General features: G+C 48.7%; 1 protein-coding gene across 10 annotated transcripts in view; it reads right to left on the reverse strand.

The window, feature by feature from the left end:
- The window catches only part of TEAD1 (TEA domain transcription factor 1), a 269,913-nt gene that overhangs the window by 53,502 nt on the left and 193,775 nt on the right, over positions 1 to 22,636 (reverse strand). For 3 of the 10 annotated variants that reach the window (XM_040456839.1, XM_040456829.1, XM_040456830.1), the window contains exons 4-10: positions 21,279 to 21,341; positions 21,127 to 21,189; positions 7,373 to 7,384; positions 6,410 to 6,544; positions 4,974 to 5,020; positions 4,037 to 4,098; positions 2,353 to 2,477 (exon numbers count right to left, since the gene is read on the reverse strand). In XM_040456839.1, the coding sequence (XP_040312773.1) occupies positions 2,353 to 2,477; positions 4,037 to 4,098; positions 4,974 to 5,020; positions 6,410 to 6,544; positions 7,373 to 7,384; positions 21,127 to 21,189; positions 21,279 to 21,341 (507 nt within the window). The remainder of the gene's footprint in view (positions 1 to 2,352; positions 2,478 to 4,036; positions 4,099 to 4,973; positions 5,021 to 6,409; positions 6,545 to 7,372; positions 7,385 to 21,126; positions 21,190 to 21,278; positions 21,342 to 22,636) is intronic. The other 7 variants (XM_040456831.1, XM_040456833.1, XM_040456832.1 and 4 more) reach the window with 7 other exon arrangements.

Here is a 22,636-nt window from a genome sequence, read left to right on the forward strand (position 1 = left end):
CCTTATTCTTCCTCGGGCTAGATCAATCCTCTACCTAAGGTTACTTCCTCAAGGGAGTCTGCCCTGTGCCGTTAATCGCTCGCGGCATTTGATGCTCTTCCTTCTGAAACCCCACCATACTTCACGATGACCTCTTCATGAGTGGCTGGTGCTTTGTGTGTGTCCCCCCCATTAGATGTTACACCCCACGTGGGCAGACACTGCGCACGCATGTGCAGGTGCTCGTAAATGTTTACAGATTGGACTGAAGGAATCTAGGGATTCACAACGTGAAGCCAAATCAACACTAACAACAACAAAAAGAGAGACTGGAGATTCCGGGTCCTAATGGGTCCATGATTGGAGAGGACAGTCACAAGATGGGGCTGCCATAGGCGTTTTCATCAAATAAAAATTTTTTTTATTGCGATAAAACATTCTATCGTGTTTTAACCAGGGAAAACAACTACCATCTTGGGACTTTTGCTTCCCAGTGCGTTGGGAGTTCTGTTCCTTAAAAAATGGTCACAAGCAAAGAGAGAGATTTGCCACACAGGAGGTATGTGTACTGAAGAGAGAGAACTTCAAAGCTGGGGATGGTTTAGGGTAGTCAAAAGAGTATAACGGAATAGATTTGGGCTCCTGATCCCTGTGCTTATTTGCTAAACATCTTAAGTTGTCTTAACATTGTCTGGGCCTCGGTTTCTTCATCTGTAAAATAGGGCAAACCATTTAGTCATGGGGCCCTATGGGGACAGAATGAAATAATCGATTACAGCGTACTCTGTAAGGAACCAGGTGCCATACAAACACACGTGAGGCAAAGTGAAAAGCATTCCTGGGCCGAAACCCAGACTTTGGCCAAAGAATCCCCTGTACTTTCCAGAAAGAAGAAGAAACAAAGAACCAGGAGGATAATCTTCATGTTTGTTCATCTCAGTGCCTCTCACAGAGAAAGATTTTAAGCCATCGCCACCACCCTTCCTATAAAACCGCTCAGCCACGTAAGAAGAGCGATCCAGCTGGCCCTTCCCTCCCTGGCCCCAGTAACTTGCCTCAATGGGCCCAATGATTTACTTTACATCCCTTTCTTCATTTTTTTCCCTAGTTTTGGAGCAGGCTCTGTTTTACTACCAGCTCCCAGAGTTCACAATTCGTAGACAGAAGTGTCAGCGGTCCACACACAGGCTCCCCCTAGGTCTCCACTCTGGTGATGGCTCGCGGTGTCTCCCTGATGCCACCATCAGAGGCTCTCGACTGAGCTCAAGTACAAACACCCCGGAGAGGTCACCTCCAATCGTTCAGTGTGCTGGTATTTACGATGGATGGTGAACTCACCCATGATACTTTCTGCTGACGAGGGAATGACAGCAAGGCGGTGAACTCACAGGGAGCCTGGGACCTCTGGGCGTTGGGAGCCCGAGATTGGGGCTGGGGGTGGGGGGTGGGGGGTGGGGGGAGGGTGAGATAGAGTGTGCAGAAAGAAGTTGGTGAAGATCCCGAAGACAAACCTCCTGATTCCTGCATTTTTGCCTTGGGCTCACCCACACACAGATGCAATGCTCATTCTCACAGCCAAGGAGTGGGAGTGAAGGAAGGGTCCGGGGCTCATCGGGTAGGAAAGGGAGGCTCACATATGTATGGGAAATAATGGCACAGGCTGAGAAACAATGGTGTGGCGGGTGCTGGATGGGGTGGTGAAGACAGAAAAGAAGAAAATGACACACAGAGTCCAGATGCCATTGTGACTGGTATTTGTATTATAATGCAACGCGTTCTGCATCAAACTGCTAAAATACCATCTTGTTACTTCTCCTTAAGAAGAGGACCACTTGCTATCTTGAGAAAACAAGCAAAGACAGTATAGAATAACTAAGCTAAATGCTTAGGCTTGAGTTTTAAAGACAGGGATTGGAATCTCGACTCTAACAGGTATTACCTGTGTGACTTTTGAGAAGTTAATCTCTCTGTTTCCTCATCTGTCAGATGCTACCCGCCCTTGTAGGGTTTTTGTGGGGATAAAAAGTGACCATGTATATAAACAGCTTTGCACAGTGCCAGCCCCACGTCAGGGTTCAGTAACTGCCACCTACTGTTACGTTTTATTAAACACGAGAGCCTATTAAGGCCTTTCCCTTCCAGCTCCAGCCTTCCCCGGAGTATGAGGCACAGAGCATTTGGCTCTAAGATTCTACCTATTTGTCAACACAAATACCTTTCTACTTAATTGGAAGTTGGCCTGGCTCATCTCCCGCAGGCCCATTTACATGCAGGTTGTTTGTCAGGCATGAGGCAGGGGGAAAGGAGAAGGAAGGCAGAGGCGGGGGAAGGTGAACGGGATGGGATTCAAGGCACACCTCGCAGTACACTCACCGAGTCTGGGTCTCGCTGCTGTTCGAGGAAGGCTGAGAATTCCACCAGGCGAAGTTTGGTTGTGCCGATGGAGCGGCCCTGCCAGGCTGGGACTGAGGGAGCTGGGGCTGACGCAGGCTCAAAACCTGAAAGACCAATCGTCACCTCTAAAGGAGGCTGTGAGCCTCGTCCCCTTGGGTCTCATGCCGATACCGGGGCAGGGCCCTGCACAACAGCTGAGCCGGGAGGAAAGGCCAACAGTCCCCCTCCGCCAGAGGCCAGGGGTAGAATTACGTCAGGCGGTGGTGGGGTTCTGGCCAAGGACCCCGGAGGCTCAATGGTCATGTGGCTCCTCTCAAGGCCAACTTCAGCCCAGTTTAAGGGCTGGCAGACACCTCACCCTGGATAAGGGGCCCAGCTGGGGACCAAGGCCAGAGAGGCTGAAAGAGCCCAGGTGAATCCTGCAAAGATCCTCTGAGACACTGGGCCTACCGGGCACTTCTTGGGTTGGCTCATCTCCCTCCTTCCCTCCCTCCCTCCTCCCTTCCTTCCTTCCCTCCCTCCCTTCTTCCTTCCTTCCTTCCCTCCCTTCCTTCTCTCCCTCCTTCCCTCCCTCCCTCCTTCCTTCCCTCTCTCTCTCCCCCCTCCCTCCTCTTTTCCTTCCTCTCTCCCTTATTTATTTATTTATTTATTTATTGATTGATTGATTGATTTACAGCACAAGAGCAGGGGAGGGGCAGAGAGAGAGGGAGAAAGAGAATCCCAAGCAGGTGTGGACAGAAGCCTCCCGACACAGGACTCAGTCTCATGAACCAGGAGATCATGACCTGAGCCAAGATCAAGAGTCGGACGCTTAACCAACTGAGTCACCCAGGCGCCCCCCCAACCCCCAATCTCTTTTCCTAAGACTGTGGTCATGAGCACTACAGAATTCTCTCTCTCTCTCTCAGAATGTTCCATGGCGTCAGAAAAGAGGGTAACACATGAACACACATCTCATCTGGGGATAGTTCAGCTAAGTGACTCCAGGCGCACAGGTGGGGGGGATGGGGCAGGTACGCGGGCGAGATTTGGGTTTCCTGGTCAAGACTTCCCTGGAAACTCTTCGTTAAAGAAAGGGTGCAAGGAACTGAAACCTACTGACATAAGGAAGGGTAAATAAACCTTATCTGCTCTCAAGACGTGGACTGCCCAATCCAGCCTGTTTATGATGAGGAAGGAAGGAAGGAATCACCACAACTTCCCCTTCCAAGGGTGACCCAGTGTCTTGGCGAAAGTGATGGGCTTCCCTTTTCTTTCTTTTTTTTTTCTTCCCACTTTGCAATTGAGATATAACTGACATATCTAAATCTTCCTCCCTTTCTTTTTGTTAAGTAAATTCTCTGCCCAATGTGGGACTTGAACTCATGACCTCAAGATCAAGAGTCACATGCTCTACTGACTGAGCCAGCCAGAAGCCCCCGGCTTTCCTTTTCTGTAAAAACCCATCTGAAGAGCTCCTGGGCGGAGGAGACTGGGGGCACTGGACACATCCATGCCCCTCCTGACTTCCAGCCTTAAGGAAAGTAGGGGTGAGGGAGGGGCACCCACGAACCTACAGGGTGGGGGTGGGGGTGGGGGGTTGCACTGCCGTGGAACACAGTGTGACGGGCTGGCTGCCAGCTGCGTGGGACACTCTCCACGAGGGAGCCGCTGGGAGACTCACCTGGAATGGGGGCTGTGACCGCTGGCTGGATGGGGTAGGCCTGCTGCACGAAGGGCTTGACGCTGGGGGCGGAGGGGCGGACAGAGTCATAAATCGAGACTATAGCAGTGGTTACTCTACTCCCCAGGTCTTGCCTTGGCCTCCCAGTGCTGGGGCCCAACCTGCCACCCCCACACCCCCCCAATTAAGGTTCCCTGCTTGCAGGTGGTAGCACAGCCCAGGCAGAGCTCTGCCGAGACAGAGACGGTGACTCCCTCTGATTGAGACGGGCCAGCATGGTGCTGGGGACCCAACCATCAAGCCTCACACCGCTTCAGTGGGACAAGCTGGAGAGACCCCAGCACGATTCCCGTACGCTGTGACATCTACTGGACCCTCTCTTCTCGTCCCTGCCACGACCCAGGTCAGGGGTCACCACTCCCAGGCAAGGTTTGGGACGTGCTTCAGGCTCCTTCTCTTGGCCAAACAGCTCAAGTTCTTTTGAGAACAGGTGGGCAGGATTTCCTTTCTGTTTTTATCTCCAGACCACCCTCAGCTTCCAGTTTACAAGGCCCGCTTCAAGCAGGATGGTCTCTCGGCTGCCCTTACCACCGGGAAAGCCAGCATGGGCTGGGCTATAGGATCGCCTCCACCGTCCTCTCTCAGGAAGGCACTTCTCAGGAAGACCCCGGGCTCTGGCCTCCAAAGCCATGAAGGGAGGGGGCCTCTCTCCCTGTCTCCCGCTGGACACTAATACTTAAGGTGGCTGTGAGCTGGACTTAAGCAGTCTCTTTGCTGCTACTGGCCTCGGTGGATAATGGGAGATGACTCTGGCGATCTCAGGTTAAATCTCCTTTCTCCCGCAAGCCCCGAGGCGGAGTCATCCTAGAGAAACGCCACCCGGGGTTGGGCTGTGACCAGACCCTTGCCATCACTGCGGGCCCCTCCTTGCACTTACTCTTGTGAGGATCCCGGCTGCCCTGTTTGTATCATTCCTGGCCAGAACTAGAAGGCAAAACGCAAGAGGCGTCAGAATTAGGAATTCACATCGAAGCACTGTTCGGGATGCCTACACACTGCAGCCCCTGCTAAAGACAGTGGGTTCAGACCCTCCATCAGCTGCACGGTGACCCTCTCTCGACGTAGATGTGGTCACCGATGTGCACGCGATGGCAGTGGCATCCTTGGCCTGGCAGCCCAGGGCTCCTCCTCCAGATCAGTGCCCTGAGGGCAGGGACCAGGCAGCAGCTTCTCCATGTTCCCCTGACACCTAACAGAGATCTGGGCACATTACAGGTGGGATCACAGATGTTCTGTCTGACTGCTTTATCCAGGCACACCCCCACCCCCCTTCCCCCTCCCCTTCTCTTCCTCCATTCTTTTTTTTTTTTTAATTTTTTTTTTTAACGTTTATTTATTTTTGAGACAGAGAGAGACAGAGTGTGAACGGGAGAGGGTCAGAGAGAGAGGGAGACACAGAATCCAAAACAGGCTCCAGGCTCCGAGCCATCAGCACAGAGCCTGACGCGGGGCTTGAACTCACGGACCGCGAGATCATGACCTGCGCCGAAGTCGGACACCTAACCAACTGAGCCACCCAGGCGCCCCTCTTCTTCCATTCTTAAACCCTCCCTGTGGGACGTTCTGTCTCCACAGCTCACAGCACCGAGGGCCCAGCTGGGAGAGGACAAAGCTCTGAGCAAGAGGCCAAAAGCTCCGAGAAGCAATGCGGACACCTCCTTTGCTGTAAGCTTCCCTGAGGCTTCTGGTGCCTGCCGGCCCCCGCTGGAGAGGCGGCCTGTTAAAAGGAGGTGCAAAGGGAGGCATAAGGCTCCGGGTTTGAGTCCTGAGGTCACTATCTATGGGACTGTGATCAAATTTCCCAAACTCTTGTTACTCCGTAACCTCGTCTGCACAACGGCAACAATAACTAGAACCGCTAAAGATGATTTCAAAGATTGATGGGATTGTAACAAACGTTCAACTTCTCAGCCCTTGGTAGGTGCAAAAGGAAAACGGTAACAGAATACTTTGTCCCTTTAGGGCTTAGTTCCCTTAAAGTGACCCCGAGGACACAGGAAAAGAGACGAAGGGCCAGGAAAAAAAGCAGAAGCAGCAGGTCACAACCCAGAAGGGCACTGGCAAAGTAATACCTAATCCCACGTCTGCAGGGACCAAGGAGGCCTTCCTCTTCCTTTCTCTCCAGGCCCCCTCCCTCCTTCTCTCTCCAGCTCCTTCCCTCCCTTTTACCACTTTGCCCCCAGCATCATCAGCTGGCCACAGGTAGCCCCTCCCACCCCTACACGGGAGCCAAGAACAAGCGCCAGGTGGATGGCTTCACGCCCGGCCCCTCACCCCCGGGGGCCACGACTACAGGAGCAGCTTGTGACTTACCCCCGGTGCCCCCGGGAAGGCGGGGCGTGGAATCCCAGGCAGCCCCAGCTTGTTGTGAATGGCGGTGGCCGAGACGATCTGTGCTGACGACATGGCGGCCATGTGCTGCAGGGCCTTATCCTTGGCAGTCTGATCCTTGAAGGTGACAGTGACACACAGACTTAATACAGAACACAGGGCTACCAGGCAGCTTCCACAGGCACAGCCACGAGCACATGGACTAAATACAGAGCCACAAGAGAGGCCGGAGAAGCAAACATGCACGGATAAATAAACACAGCCAGAAGGCTAAAACACACTCGACCTACCGTTAACTCTGAACCTTTACTGAGACTACCCAGTGGCAAGGTTTTATAAAAAAAAAAAAAAAAAAAAAAAATTTTAAATCTGTTTTTCAACAGAATGGGAAGCCTCTGAGACGAGTGGACAGCGTATTTATTTTTCCAGCTTCCAAAGGGAGATTTCTCCAATTACTTAACACATTCAAGGCAAGGGTGGGGGAAAAGGCCTTGCTTTTAAGCATACGGATGGGAGAAGGGGGCGTAAAGAGGGCTGGCTGTGGATCTGGGGTAGGACCATCCACAAGGTGCGGGCAGGCCCCATCGGTGTGCACAGTCACGGGGCCGCACTCCCAGGGGCTGCTGGAGTCATGCGAGGCCCAGAAGCCGTAGCAGACACCTGGTGAGGGGAGGTTGGGAGGCAGCAGGGCGGGCAGGGGGCCAGGACGGGGCCAAGCAGCATGCTGGCGGGGTGCATGCTTTCTCAGGTATCCCCACCATGGGGCTAAGGCCACACAGGTTCTCTCTACAGCCGAGAACGCAGGGGCTGCTACCGGGTAAGTGGTTTCTCCCTTCCCTGATGGGTCACTTCTAGAAAAGCCAAGGCTGATAACACAAAAGCTAGCCAAAAAGTCTGCCAAGCACAGCTAAAATACAGAATACTCAATGTGGTGAAAATACTTACCATGCTTGTTACCTGGATACAACAATAAACAATTTGTTAAAAGAATTGCGGACAAAAGCAGGGGTATTTTTCTTCTTCACTTAAAAAAAATACATATATACTTATACAAACACAAAATATTGGGTACAATAAAATGCATAGGAGTGTGGGTCTTTTTTCACATTTTAGGAGGGATGTCTGACCCGGATAACTAGAAGGGCGATTACCAACCATTCCAACCTTTCAGAAACTACTCCCAACCCCCTTCGAGCTGCTTCTGTGGCTTCCCCAGTACAGATGGAGAAACGGTCAGGCAGGTCCTGACGGTACAGGCTTCATGCTTGGGAAACAAGTCAAGGTTCCTCCCGGCTGCTAACAGAAGGTCTATACAATCTATACCAGGCCCAGACTCCATGAGAGCAGGAACAAAACGGGGACAGCAAGGTAAAGACAGCACCCACCACGGCTGCCGTTCAGAGTCAGCCAGTGAGTGAAGGTCAAGGGGAACTTCAGGCTGAAACAGCCCTGACTTGGCTTCAATGTGTGCAGATTTACCCAGAGGTGACACAGAAGCATGCGGAGGTGCCAAAGGCAAAGCCAAAAGGAGAAATTTAAACACGAACAAGCAAAAACCAGAAACAAAAAGCCCCCCAAAGCCTACAAAATAACTACTAGGGGCTTCTAAGAAAGATCAGATTAGGTGCTCCCGAGGTATAGACAGACATCACTCTGCCCCGTAATTGCCACAACACCGCGTGAATTTGCAAAAAGCTTATGCTGCCCCTTGACAAAGAGCCTAACACTTGCATACAATTTGACACTTGTCACATTTCTCTGGCTCTCAACTGAAAAAGTAAGGAGCCTCATGTTGCAGCTTTTTGGCTGGCTCACGGTCATTATGGTCATCTCGAAAGGCACGTGCTACAGCTGAATGGCACCACAAAGGGCCCAGGAAGCCTGCAGGATTGCTCGTCCCCAGTGGAATGGCACCGGGGGACTAGAGTGGTGCTTTACTGCCTCTGGTCAGATGACATTCTTTGAGCTGAGCCTCCATTTGCTAATTTGCTGAAGGCTCTACCTAAAGCTAGCTTTCTCTGTCAACATTTTTGCTTCCTTCCTTCTCCTTCTCTCTCTCTCTCTTTTTTTTTTTAAGATCTGAATAATTTCAGATACTGCGATGCTTGTAAAAGACAAAATCATGATGATGGTAGAATAAACTGACTAGGTGTATAAGTTCCCTAAACCCAGCTGAGCCTGACACACACAAAGATCCCAGCTCCAGTCCATCTGTTCCTACCTAGCTGGTCCCGTGGTTTCACCTGCCACCTGCCCCCTCATCATCCCCGTAGAAGGTGATCCACATGTGCGAACAGAAAACCCGGCTCTAGTCACACTACAGCCCATCTCCTTCAGAGGTGCCCTGACATGAATACAAACACATCAGTTTTCTTCTGGGCCCGTCACTTTGTACTCCAGCCCCGAAGCCACCTAGCCCCTAATGAGAGGTTACGAACGCCTCTCAAGGTGATTTCTGAACTGAAGTAATGCCACAGGTCTCACCACAGGCGCCTTCCACTGAGAGGAACAAGCCTCACAGCTTCTCCGGGGCCCAGGCTAGGGGAGCTGGGACAGCGCAGCCCAGACTTCTCGCAGGCCTGGCTGATGCAAATTCTGAGGAATAACTACAAAAGATCTGTGGGCTTGGCTCTATCCCAAAAGCACCATCCTTGGGGCGCCTGCAGGGCTCGGCTGGCTAAGCGTCCGACTCTTGACTTTGGCTCAGGACATGATCTCAAGGTTCCCGAGTTCGAGCCCCGAATCGGGCTCAGTGCTGACAGCACAGAGCTGGTTTGGGATTCTCTCTCCCTCCCTCTGTCCCTCCCTCAAAAATAAATAAAGCCTTTTTCTCTCTCTCAAAATAAATAAAAACTTCAAACAATTTTTTTTTTTTTTTTTTTTTAAATTTCAAATGCACGTCATGGGCCTCTCTCAGACCTGAGAGTCCCCTGTTGATGAAATGCTGACGACGGGGGTGATTTGGCACGCCCAGATACAGTGTGTTTGCACACACTCGGGTGGATGGAAGGACTCAAGGATTGAAAGTCTGGGTCCAAAGAGAAAGGACTCCCCCACATCTCCATGGCCCATTTTTATTCTACTAGAGGTGCTGGAGATGTTCCCGTGTGCTGCGCGGACTGAAAAGTTCTTCGAAAAGCTCATGAAAGTTTGATGCTTTTTTTTTTTTTTTTTTAAAGGAAATCAGTCAAGGAGGAAAGGAGAAAAGTCACCAGCTTTTGTATGTCACACAGCTTCAGAACATGGCCGTTTCCTTTTGCTAAACACAGTAAGGTTGGACTCTTACTGCCCAGCGTTCCAGGACGTGCCTGAATGGGACACACGTCCGGAAGCAGGAGAGCAAATCAGTGGTTCCTAGCTCACCAAGTTGTTCCGTGCCAGTAAAAGGAGCCTCTCCAGGCGGGCTTGAACCTGCCTCGGCCTGACGGTGGTAGTGGGTTGCATTACCTTGGGCAAGTCATTGAATGCTATAATTTTCTTCATCTATGAAACAGAGTTGTACTTTATTCTCTAAAGCCTTTCTGCCTCCAAAAGTATTTGTGGCGATGAGCGTGAGTTCCATTTATAAGCAAATACGTCTTAACACACACAGCCGGAAACCACCGGCGAAAAGATAGTTAAGATGTTAAAATTTGGGCAGCTCCTGGCCACCTATCCTAACAGAGAGAAAGCCAAGCGTGGAGAGGAAATTTTATCTCAAGTAGAGGTTCTTTCTGCACTTGACCTAGCTATTTGAGAATAGGCAATTTTCTGCAAATGGACTAAAATGTCTATACCTCTGATTTCCTACCTTTTGAAGTGGAGACACTCTACCTACTCATCTAATTTTAGAACATCTCCCCGTTTATCTATGATATATATTTGAAAATTAAAAGGATTAAATTTTATTATTTAAAATCTAAAGCAACCCTGCAGATAGTAAGCACGGCAAGCGAGATCCTGAAATCAGAACCGACAGCCTGGCTGTTGACCCACTTAATCTGAAATGGGAGTACGGAACGATGCCAAGCTGAGAGATTTCAATGGAAGGGCCTCTAAATTGTCATTTGCAGCCTAGAGATACAAGCCTGGCTTGGAAGAAATTATAACTCTAAGTGTCAGACCTGAGTAAATTGCTTCTCTGTGTCACTCTGGTCTAATATCCTGGACTTTTGGGGCGTCCCACTCCATCCTTACCACTCACCCCAGAATAAAGGGGGCAGGGTGGTTGTTAATCTACCCAAATAACTGACGCTTAAGTAAGTTCAAAAACATACGTTACACTTGTACATCAGAATACTTTTATTCTAAGATGTTTTCACACCAACATTTCTTTTTTTTTTTTTTTTAATTTTTTTTTTCAACGTTTATTTATTTTTGGGACAGAGAGAGACAGAGCATGAACGGGGGAGGGGCAGAGAGGGAGGGAGACACAGAATCGGAAACAGGCTCCAGGCTCTGAGCCATCAGCCCAGAGCCTGACGCGGGGCTCGAACTCAGGGACCGCGAGATTGTGACCTGGCTGAAGTCGGACGCTTAACCGACTGCGCCACCCAGGCACCCCCACACCAACATTTCTGAAATGTGGATGAGATTTACAAAGGATGAGCACCCTGTTTTATCCTGAAAAACTGTTACTAAGTCAATACCAAGTTGCGGTCTGTGATGTCTTACAGGATGGGAAATACTCTGAGTGTGTGAGTGTCTATACGTGACCTTGCATGAACAAGAACACCGTGTCCTAGCAAAAAGCCTGGACAACTTCACACCGAGTCCTCATTACTGATTTTAAGTCCCTCCATCCCTAAGATTACGAAGAACGAGGCCACAAAAAAGCTGAATATTTGGGGAATGGAGAAAGAAAAGGCAAATCTCCTTTTCCAACTGAATCCTAACTCAAGCCCATGGTCTGAAATGTGCAAAATATTTATGGAGCAGGAAACACAGGGGCTTTAAGAACAAATGGCCCGTCTGTCCGAAGAATGAGGTCAGACGCAGGACTGTGCCGAGGGATGCAGGTCTCAGAACCCACTCGACTTTCTTCCTTGTCCAATTTCTGGCACGCCATGCTGTCAATGGCCTTCCCTGCCTCAGCCACACGGGGTCCAGCAGGCTGTGTCACGCATAAACTCCTCAGCCTGAAGCCTTCCAAACTGTTGTTGCCACTTAGTAAACAGGCTTTCATATTTCATGAAGCAGAGCAAGGCTGCTGCTATACCTCTGGGTTCCACAGACTGCCTCCTCGTTATGGTTTAAATGTGCACAATGTTTGGAAAGTGTCTACAGTGTAATATACATGACAGGAAGGCGGCCAGTGTCACAAATGCACATGGCTGAAGCAGTGCACTCTTCAGACTCTAGGACATGTGATGAATCAGTCTCCAGACAGTATGGGAGTCTTATTCCCACTTTCCTCTGCTTCCTTGGCTTTTGATTACTCTGAGGAATCAATTATCTTACCGTTTTCCAGCACTAGCCATCAACAACGTTAAAGATAATATAAAGTTCACAAGCTTGCAAGTATAATATTATAGCTGTTATATATGGCATTTTAATGAACAGCATACTAAATCAATATACTCCAGTTTGTTCAGGGGCCGTCAATTTAAAACTTAAAGACTCCAATCTACTTTATTCATAAGGAAGTCCACTGATACACCAGGAAAAATAGGCAACGTTGGAAAAAAAGACCACGGACTCAAATTCTCTGGATAGCTCTTAAATGTTTTTCCCCAAGTGCACTTTTCCCAGCAATACAAAAATACAGTACAGGAGAGGAAAGATAGCAATTTGCTTGCAAAACCACTTTTTTCAGGAAAAGACAAAACACAGGATGCTCTCCTAAAAAGTCATTTTGCAGATGTTGCTTTCACCTTGCACTATGTGGATTCACATGACCTCTGTGATTATTAGCGCTAGCCGCTGAGTACATAAAACATCGCAAATCTGTAGGATGGTTTGGGAGAAAAGATGGAGGGCACTTGAATTTTTCTAGCCATGATCCCTAATTTACTTATTATTAGAGAAAGCAGGAGTAAATACAAAAGGGGGCTATTTCGGTCGGGCAACAGCTAATGCCAGGGGGGGGAAGGCACATTCATACTTCTCCCGACTTGCCATGTAATGAGTAGCAATTAATTCATCTTATTGTATTTCCAAATGCCAGAGACTCCATTCACATCAAAGAAAAAATTTTCAAGGCTTTTACTATTGTTCATTTTTAAATGTACTAAGCTATATTTAGTATTTTATAATTGTCAATAGTGTTTCCTTTAATTTTGATGTGGGGCTTAGCATCATAAAAGATTGTAGATGAGGATCCAGGTGATTTATAGGTGTGCCTGACAACACTACCAGGAAACCTATCACTGAGGTCAGCTAAAGCTAGGTCTGGGTGCTGGGGAAAAGGCACCCTTCTGACCATAGCCCCCTTTCCCCTGGGAGGTGACAGTAAGAGGCAGGAAGTAAATCTCTCTCGAGGAGCCAGAGGAACCCACGCAGGCAGCAGGCTCTAGTTTGGCTCCAGACTGAGTTCCAGCTCCCACCACTCATCTGCTGTTTAATTCAAATATACAGAAGTGCCTGGGTGGCTGAGTCGGTTAGCATCCAACTTTGGCTCAGGTCACGATCTCACGGTTCGTGGGTTCAAGCCCTGCGTCGGGCTCTGTGCTGACAGCTTGGAGTCTGGAGCCTGCTTTGGATTCTGTGGCTCCCTTTCTCTCTCTGCCCCTCCCTGGCTCATACTCTCTCTGTCTCTCTCTCTCTCTCTCTCTCTCTCTCTCTCTCTCTCTCTCAAAATAAAGAAACATTTTAAAAGATTAAAATTAAATAATTCAAACATACAGACACGATGAACAGTGAGAGATGATGTGAAAGCATCTTGAGTCAGAGAAATGAGCCCTCATCCTTGACCAGTATTCTTTGGGCAGAGCTGCATGACATCATGTGAAGAGTTTGGGCTTTGGTGCTAAATGCAGATCAAATGCAGACTTGGGACCCTGGGTAAGTCACCTGGCCATTGAGCATCTGCTTCCTCATTTGTAAAGTGAGGCCGAGAACAGCGCCTTCAGGACTGCTTTGGGAATTGCATTAAGCACTCCCCAGGGTGCCCGCAGCCTTGCCATTCAGTGAACTTGCAGTCTCTGGGGCACATGTGACCCGAAACGCTTAAGACACCCTGGTCCCGATCACATGAACTTTCAGCTCTCTGGTAGTCTAGAGCATCGTAGACACTGGGGGCCGATTAACAACGGGATTTCTCTAGCAAGCGATAAAAACGGAGAATGAGGGTGTTTCCGTTGCCCTTAAAAAGAAAATCCAGCCCTGGCTCAGTTCACACAGAAAGGTGAATGCATTCAGCCCTCTGTTTACACTGTGAGTTCCGCATCACCACACGGTTGATAAGAGGTTCTAATTCCAACACGCCCAAGCCCGAGAAATAAACGGTCTCCACCCTTAGCTTGAACTCCGGTAAATTACAAACAAGGCAGAGAAAATATCACTGGGGAGAGAGGGTGAGTGCAAAAGAACCCCCTGAGGATCGGAAGGTATCAGGAAGGTGCTGCGTCATTTCCCAAATCCTGCGGCCCAGCCAACTGTCTCAGGACTGGCACCGGGACAAAGGAGGCTGTGGTTTCAGGCTTCTGTGGCCGTGTGTACCGCTGACAGCCATTGCCTGAAGGAGAGGGGTGGCTCAGCAGGCCACGGGGAGCACCGTAGGTGAAGTGAGGCGTGTCTCCCCTGTGGACGGGCCCATTCGTGGCCGGCATCGTTGGTGACACAACCGGGAGGTAGCCTTGTGAAGTGCAGCAACGTCCCTAGAGAAGTTCCTGAACTCTCCGCGAGAATTAAATCAACAATTTGAACTTTAAGCTCTCTGCTTATTGGAAGGAACGGCAGATTGGGAAGAATGGCCTGCTAAGAAATCAAATCACAAAAGGCCACCAGGGTGAGGATGAAGAAAACGGCCCCGGGGAGCACATGTAGCTCGTAAATTAGTCACCAACGACTGGACGCAATCGGACACTTGCGGGCCCTTTTCTGCTCTTGTGGCATGACGCAATGTCAGCAAGTACTGGCTTTTCTTCAGTGCGAGTCCAGAGCTGGACATGAACACGTCCACCGCCTAAGATGTATTCCTGCTGAGGTCAGGGCAGAATGAAGAAGCCCTCTTTTCCTCGGAGTACCGTCTGGACTTGGGCACTCCAGACCCCGGGAGGCCCGGCCCACCTTCTCAGGAAGATGACGACGGTCCACAGGGGGTGGGTGGTCTGCAGGTCGCCTTTCTGCGGCCGCCAGGGAGGGGAGGCCTCTGGGCAGGGACTGGACAACCCCTCGAGGCAACTGAACATCCCGAGATAAGAGACTCGGAGGAGGAAGCTCGAAGTAGGAACCCTAAGCAGCAAAGAAAGACTGCTTCGTGTGTGGACCACACTTCTGCGTTCTTTTTATAGGCTGGGATAATAAATCCCTGCGCTTCCAAAAAAAAAAAAGGGGGGCTAATGGCCTCTTGGGCAATTAATGGTGAGCGAAATAATTCAAAGTAGAGAATAACTTCTAGAGCTGTGGGCCAGGCTCGGGACCACGCCGCACGCTGTCATCTCTGACAGGCTGCCGCTTCTCCACTGCTCGGCCGGAGATCGCAGTGAGGGGCTAACCTGCGGGTGAGGAGGAGACGCGCGACAACAAATGAACCTGCTCTGGGTGACATCTGCAGGTGCAGCTGGTGACACGAGGTCCGAGGGAGGAAAGTCGGCATCCTTGGAATTGCTAAAGGCACGTTCCACCGATCCACAGGTCCTTCCCACGCTGCACCTGCGAGGCTCCATCTTTACCTTGTAACTACAATCAGGCCTAGTTACAAAGCCGTGTGTCACCTACAACCACCCCAGAGCCTGTTAGAGCAGTGGGTTCAAAGGGATTTTGTCTGGGCAGGGACCACAACATGGCCCGCCCAGCGCTGCAGAACGATTCCCTCAAAGCTAATAAGCTCCATCTTAGACCCCCAGTTAGCGCTCTGATTTGTCTCTTAAGGCCCGTTAGCCCAAGAAGATTGAATCAGAAAATAAAACACAGCGAAGTGTATGCTGAACGTCCAAAATTCTGGCACTCTGGTCACAAATGCCTTGCATTTCCTTATCCATTTTAGCAGGCTCTTGAATCTCAACGGGACTCCGCCAACCCCTTCACTCCTTCTTCCTACTGGCCCGGCTTCTCTGCTCCTGGTTCTTCGTCTCCTCACAGCACTCCTTGACTACCTCAACCATCCCCTCGATCTGCTTGCCCCTTGCAGCCCTCCCTTGTGCTTACAGTCTGGGGCCAAGGCCATCCCAAATGGCTAGCCAAGTCTATCTTGGCTTAGGCTTCTATATACATTATTAATTTCTTAAGTTTATTTATTTATTTTGGGAGAGGGAGAGTGTGAGAGTGAGCAAGCAGGGGAGGGGCAGAGAGAGAGGGAGAGAGAGGGCCCCAATGAGGATCCATGCTGTCAGTGCAGAGCCTAATGTGGGCTCGAACTCACAAACCGTGAGATCGTGACCTGGGCTGAGATCAAGAGTCGGACGTTTTACTGACTGGGCCACCCAGGCACCTCTAGGCTGCTTTGCATAAACAAAATGTCTCATGTTGGTGCCAATGGCTTTAGCACAAATTCAGAGTAAACGATGGATAAAAATCTTGACTCATTTTAGGACAGGGGCAAAAGGAGAAAATAGTTTTCACTGGATTTATTTTCTTAGGGAAATAAATGGCAAGGAAAGATACCATTGCTGGGGGGTGGGGAGAAGAAGGAGATTGTGACTGGCTGGGGAAAGAGGTTGGGGAGAGGAAATTAGAAAAAGAATACCGTTTTGCCATTTGATTTCTTCCACTGGAAAAAAAAATGAAGAGAAGTACATCATAATGAAAATGATCATTTCTGGTTGATAGAAACAAATATTTTATAGTAACTCTCTTCACTTTTTCATGTTGTCCTATTTAAAATACAGCAAGAAACTCATAGTTAACTGATGCATCCCCTCAGTGAACTGCCATTACTTTAAGAGAACCCAACCTTCAATAACCTATATGTTCAATGCTGCTATTGAAAAGTGTACACTTTTCAGACTTAGTAAGGAGAGAAGTTTTAAACATCATTTACTCTTTAAAAAACATCGAGGAAGAGAGCACAGCAGTCGAGGGGACAGGAGCGGGAGCCAGCTGAAGAGACTCTGTGTGTGTGTGTGTGTGTGTGTGTGTGTGTGTGTGTGTGTGTGTGTGGCTGCCCCTGGTCCAGGTCAGCACCCCTCTCACTCAGATCCTACAGCAGCCCCTGAATTAGGCTCCCTGCCTCCAGCTCTGCCTCCCCCTAGCCATCCATCTGAAAAGGGTGGGAGAGAACTTTCCAGCCCAGAGCACATCCCACGGCTCAGAGATGAACCTCATTCTCTCACAGAGGATCTGGGACCTTTCTGTTGGGCTTGCCCAGGTCCATCCCGTGCCTCCAAGTAACAGTGTTTTTCATGGTTCCCCAAACACCCCGATATCTCAGGGGAACGGTCTTCCTTTCTCAGTGCCCAGTTCTAATAGCACGCCCTCCCCAAGTCTTTCTTTAATTCTACACTCAGAGCTGACCACTCTTTTCACTGGAGTCTTTGCACCACTCTGTTCAATTTCCACTGCAGAGCCCCCTAAGTTGGGGAGCAGTCTACTGGATATCTAGTATTTCCCCAATTGTGGCCAGAAACAACAGAAATGTTAAGTGTTCCTCAAGAACAGAGATTGCTAATTTGATTCTCTATGCCCGACATGTACGTGAGGGTCTAGAACACTGGGTTCTCCATGAAAAGTTTGCTGTGCTTTATAAAGTTCAAATCTCCGTGGAAATCTTAAATGTCCACAAAATGAAAACAAATTTTGTTATGACAGCTAAAACTAAAGCCCACACATTTTGGGGTGATCTGGTTTACGAGCAAGCACTCTGAGAACCATTTCTGCACTAGCAGAAGAGTAAGGCTGACCTTTGGGTCTCATTCTAACAGATTTTCAAGAGCATGACTTTTGTAGTAAGGATGACTCATCCTTAATTGGGACATGAGCATGACCACGCTCTTCTTGAGTCTGGTTTCTTCACAGGAATATGGCAGAACCGGCTGCCAAACATGGACTGTCCTGTAAAGGCTGCAGGGACAGCAGAGAGTCACCTCCTTTTCCCTTTGCCTAAGGCAGTGTGGTTTTCAAACTGTATTCAGTGGAACACCCCAAGAGGCCATTGCTAAGGCTAAAAGAGCATGAGCCCCAATTAAAATAGTTTACTCATTTATATATGAAATGCTTCAACAAAGATTTCAACCTGAAACACGAGTTTGCAGCTTAAAAAAAGGCTGGAAAGTCACCAGCCTAAAGAATGCAACCGCACCCTTCCCCAGGAAGGAGGGAGGCTTACAGGCAGGAGGGCTCCCATGGAAGCCACGCCTGGCGGTGGCCCCAGGTGTGAGCAAACCACTTTTTCAGACTCCAAGGGAGGCCAGAGGGATGAAGCCTGGCTTCGTTTTCTTTAAGGAGGGCCTCTGTCCACCCCAGAGAACACAAATCCTTGACTGCTGAGCACATAGGAAAAAGGCCCAGCAGCGGGACTGAAGCAGGCGGGGCAGGCCATCAGCCACCTTCTCCGGCGAACCTGGCTACATCTTCCCAGGCAAAGCATGGCGTCTCTTTTTGAAGTCTGGACCCTTGCTGCCACCCCCACGGCCCTCCCAGAAGCTATCGCTGTTGTCTGCGGGGATGACTTCAACCTTCCACAGCGAGTCTGCCTCGTTAATGAGCGTGGGAGGCCAAGGCAGTGTGGCCGTCAGCCTGACCCCACAACGAACTCAGCGCTCACCCCTGCCTCCCACGAACGTGCTGGGAGATGCCAGACCTGAAGGGGAAAGCCTGGATAAGCCGGTGAGACCTACCTCTCCTGACGAGCCCGCTGCCTGCCTGGTAATGGCTGGTTGGGAAGGCTGAGGAAGGCATCCCTCACATCAAATGCCCACGGGAGGCGAAGGCAGCAACATGTCCACTGGCTGTCACCTGCCAGTCTGGTGACAGCCAGTCTCACTCATTCTCCTCGGCTGGCCCAATGCCCTCTGGGTGGTGACACAGCGGCTCTGCGACTAGGACCTCACTGCCCTGAACTACGGATAATCACCACAGTGCCAATCACACATTAGGTCCACATTCTGACCAAGGACTCGAAGTTCACAATTCGCCTTGTTTCTAAAGTGTGGGTGCCGAAGAGAGGGCTGGTGGTCAGAACTGCACGCCCAGCTCCGAGGGACACGAGCGGGGGGCGACACGGCGCGTGCTGGCACAAGACCTTCTGCTTGAGAACACTCTCCCATCTCCACTGGATGAAACCCCGCCTCAAAGACCGGTGGGGTAGGCGTCAGAAAGACCGGAGTTCAAATCTTGGCAGCGACGTGTGCTGGGCTTGGTAGCTTTGGGCAAACCAACTGACCTCCTGGCTTCTTAAATATTACCCCTCAAAATCTGAATAATGGAACTCACTTTGGAGTGAGCGGACTGAATGAGAGGACACGTAACAGACTTTGCATACACTCACTCGGTCTTTGCATTCCCCAACAGCAGCACCGTTGCTGTGCAGTCCGTCCCTGGGATTCCCTCCACGTTTTCTCCGGGTGCTTTCTGCTAACACTCATCCGACAGTGCCCTCTATTCCGCATTCCTATTTCCACGGCCAGCTCTGTGAATAGGGGGCTGACTGTTAACTGCCCACCGTGAGGGACACCATGCCTGGAGCACTCCATTGGTATTAGCTGATGGGAAGAACAAAGGCCTCCCTTTCCCCAAGAATAATGTGGTAGGGAGGAAGGAAAGGAACCGCAAGAAGATGGAGGTGGTTCTTGGAGCTGAAACGCTGAGCCGGTTGCTACCCTACTGCCTCTGTTTCCACCTCCTCCCTGTGTCTGTCCCAAAGGAGAGTGGGCCAAGGCTGAAAGGAGGGGGAAAATCATCTTTTTTTTTTTTTTTTTAGTAAGAACGAACACAAATACAACAACTGTGTTTGCATGATGTATGTGTACGTATAAAGTACTGGTAAAGTGTTTCCACGGAGGAAGGCTCTCAAAATCCCTGAATAAGAAAACGAGTACTTCCGATATCCCATGGGGCTCCCTTCTGGGCAGGAGAGCTTAATTCATCACGTACAGGGCTTTTGGTCCAGGGCTGTGTGCCCTGGGTGAGCATGTAGGAACCACACAGACGGTACAGAAATAGAGCAATTCATAACATCGCGGATGGAAACACAGAATGGATGTCTGTAAACTTGTTTGAACACCATTAATTCATTAGCGCAGAGAAACTAGATACAGAGTCAGAACTTGAGCGAACGCTGGGGGAGTTACATCCACATAGAGAGGACGGCGCCTTTGGTTAAAAAGCAGGATCTGTGAAGTTATCTTAATCTTCCAACTGCTCAGCCAGTCAGCTAAAAGCCAGCCACCATCAGCCACACGTGCGAGCGAGCCAGCATGCAGCCCACTGCAGAGGGCCACCAAATGCTCCTTCCTGGTCGCTAGTCCTGCTCCACAGCCAGCCTTGTTTGCATAAAAAAAAAAAAAAAGTTGGAGGACTTTGGGAAGGATCCCAGTGTTCAGCATTCAGTGCTGTGAAATCGCACTTCGTTCTTTAGGTTTAGAACAAAAACAAATTTAATTAATGTATGGAAAAAATCAAAATGGAACAACAACAAAAAAAGGCATGTGGGAAGGGCAACAATATGGGCCACAAATTCATTTTTATTATAAAGTAAAGCTCTTCTATGTAAACTATAATTCCTTTGCATTTTTAAAATGGGGCATTATGGAAAGAAAAAGTCACTTATCTTTTACTACAAATTTTGGAAGGGGAGAAAATACGGAGAACTTGCATTTTAAAAATCTCAATGCCTCCATTTTTGCTGTGAAATATATTTTCAGAGACTAGAAAATGAGACACATGTAAAAAACAATTAAAGTAAACTCAAGTAGAAATGGAACTGCAAACACGGATTTGATTAAGAGCCTTCCCATCTCTTGAGATTTTTTTAAAGGCCTCACCTCAAATTTCTTTTTTAATAACAGAGCTGTACCCTTAAAAAACAATATTGAGCAACGTGGAAGAAATCTGGCAAAAAATACTGTCTGTTTTGAAAGGATACTTGAAAAATTACATGAAAAGACATATTTCTCATAAGTATTCTCTAAAATATATAACAAGTACAAAAAAATGACTTCTAAATATTTTTTAAAGTAATCATGAGAACTACTCTAGAAGTGATGCATTTTATTTTACTTTATTACTTTTTTTTTTTTTTTTTTTTTTTTACAATTTCTACACTAACTTTGTGTCTCTGGACTTTTTTTCCTCTCCCAGCCCAGGGCTGTTTGGTGGACATTTGAAGGTTAAAAAAAAAATCATGTTTCTGAGCTGAAAAGTTATCAAGACCAGCTTTCTGCTGCATTTGCATTGTTATTAGGGACACACACACACACACACACACACACACACACACACACACTAAGCTTAATGTGAGGCTAGTACAGAAACAGAGATTAGACACAAAGAAATGTAAACAGCTCTCACATGCGAGGAAACTAGGTTACGAGAATCCCAGCACCAGGCATTCACCAGTCACCATGGAAAACAGGAAGTGAGATGCATAGCAACCACAAGCCAAAAAGCAGGAAAGCGCATACCTTTAGCTTGGAATGAAAATCACGAGATTTCCTTCTGGCAAGAACCTGAATGTGACTAGACACCTGCAGGGTAGGGGAAGGGAGGAAAACAAAGGAAAAGCCTGTAACCATGGAGATGAAAAGCCCCCTACAACTGGGCAAGCCAGACGTACCTTAATGGCGGCTTGAATTTCTCGAACTTTCTTTCTTGCTAAGACCTGTATATGACTAGACACCTACATTGTTCGGGTTTATGAGGGGAAACAAAACAAAACAAAACAAAACAAAAAAAGGAAATCAAATATAAAATCGCTACTCCTTGGGAGGGTTTTGGGGTGGGGGTTGGGGGAAGGTTATTTGCATCTCAACAAAGCTCTGCAGTTAGGAAATACACAGTCCCAGCCAGACACCAAGCCCCCAGCGCTGCTCTAAGCTTTTCAGACTGGGTCATCACTGCAGTGACTTGATTCAGGATGAAAGTTAGGCTGCTTTTAGTTTTCTCACCAGGGAGAAATCACGGGCACGGGATGAGAGGGGGAGAGTGGAGTTGTTTTCTTGATGAAATTTAAAAGGTGGGGCTAGAGGTAAATGAAAATATTTATAGCTTCTCAGGATCAGGAGGGAAAATCCCTCCTTCTCAATTTAGAAGAGACCATCCATAAATTAGCACATTCTGCAGAATCAAAAAGCCGAAGCTGTCGGTTATATTCTGATCTCATTAAGAGCTCTGGATTCTGTAGCAAATGTTAAAATAATACCGACATGTAAATGAGATCTCACAGAGAAATGGACAGACCCAGTCAGCAGAGGGGTTTTTTTCCCCCCCCCCCCCCCTTATAAATATCTTCCTTCAATCCTTCCACTCTTTTGGGTACTGACTGGGCGTGAAGTGGATTTGCATATTATTACAAAGCGAAAAGTGTGAATACAGCCAGCCAGCCATCCTGCTAAAAATCTGGGTTGAAAACCACACGATTTGCTGAACAACAAATTCACATTGGAGAGGTATCACCAACTGCTGCCTAAAAACATCCCCAGGATGCCGGGGTGTTGGAAACCAAGCCAAGCCCAGCTTCGGAAACACAATGATTCCACTGGGTAAACAAATTTGCATCTCTTTCAGTGGGTTACATTTGGTTAAATTTAGAAGAGTCCCCGGTGAAGGGGTTGGGCGCGGGACTAGGGCTCACAGACCCAGCAGAGAGATAGCCCAGGTCCACCGCTTTCAGTATGCTGGGAACCGGATCTATTTCGGAAATTTAGAACCCTCCATTGAAAAGTTCAGCAACTCGGACTGAGAGGCAGTTATTCCATTTCGAACACTATACTGACTATAAAAACAGGATTGATGGTAACAAAAGATCCTTTTATCTTTAGCTTTATCTTTGAGTTTCAATGATTTTTGTTTGCAAGTTGCCTTTTTTTTTTTTTAAAGTACAGAGAAGCGGGAACTCCCCCATCATCGTCACCCCTCCATCCGGCTCCTGCTTTTACTTGTTCTCCCCCTAATTTTGTTCTTACATGATTCTCT

The sequence above is a fragment of the Herpailurus yagouaroundi genome, unplaced genomic scaffold (genome assembly GCF_014898765.1).
Source record: "Herpailurus yagouaroundi ecotype Mexico unplaced genomic scaffold, PumYag 218, whole genome shotgun sequence".
Classification (NCBI taxonomy): domain Eukaryota; kingdom Metazoa; phylum Chordata; class Mammalia; order Carnivora; family Felidae; genus Herpailurus; species Herpailurus yagouaroundi.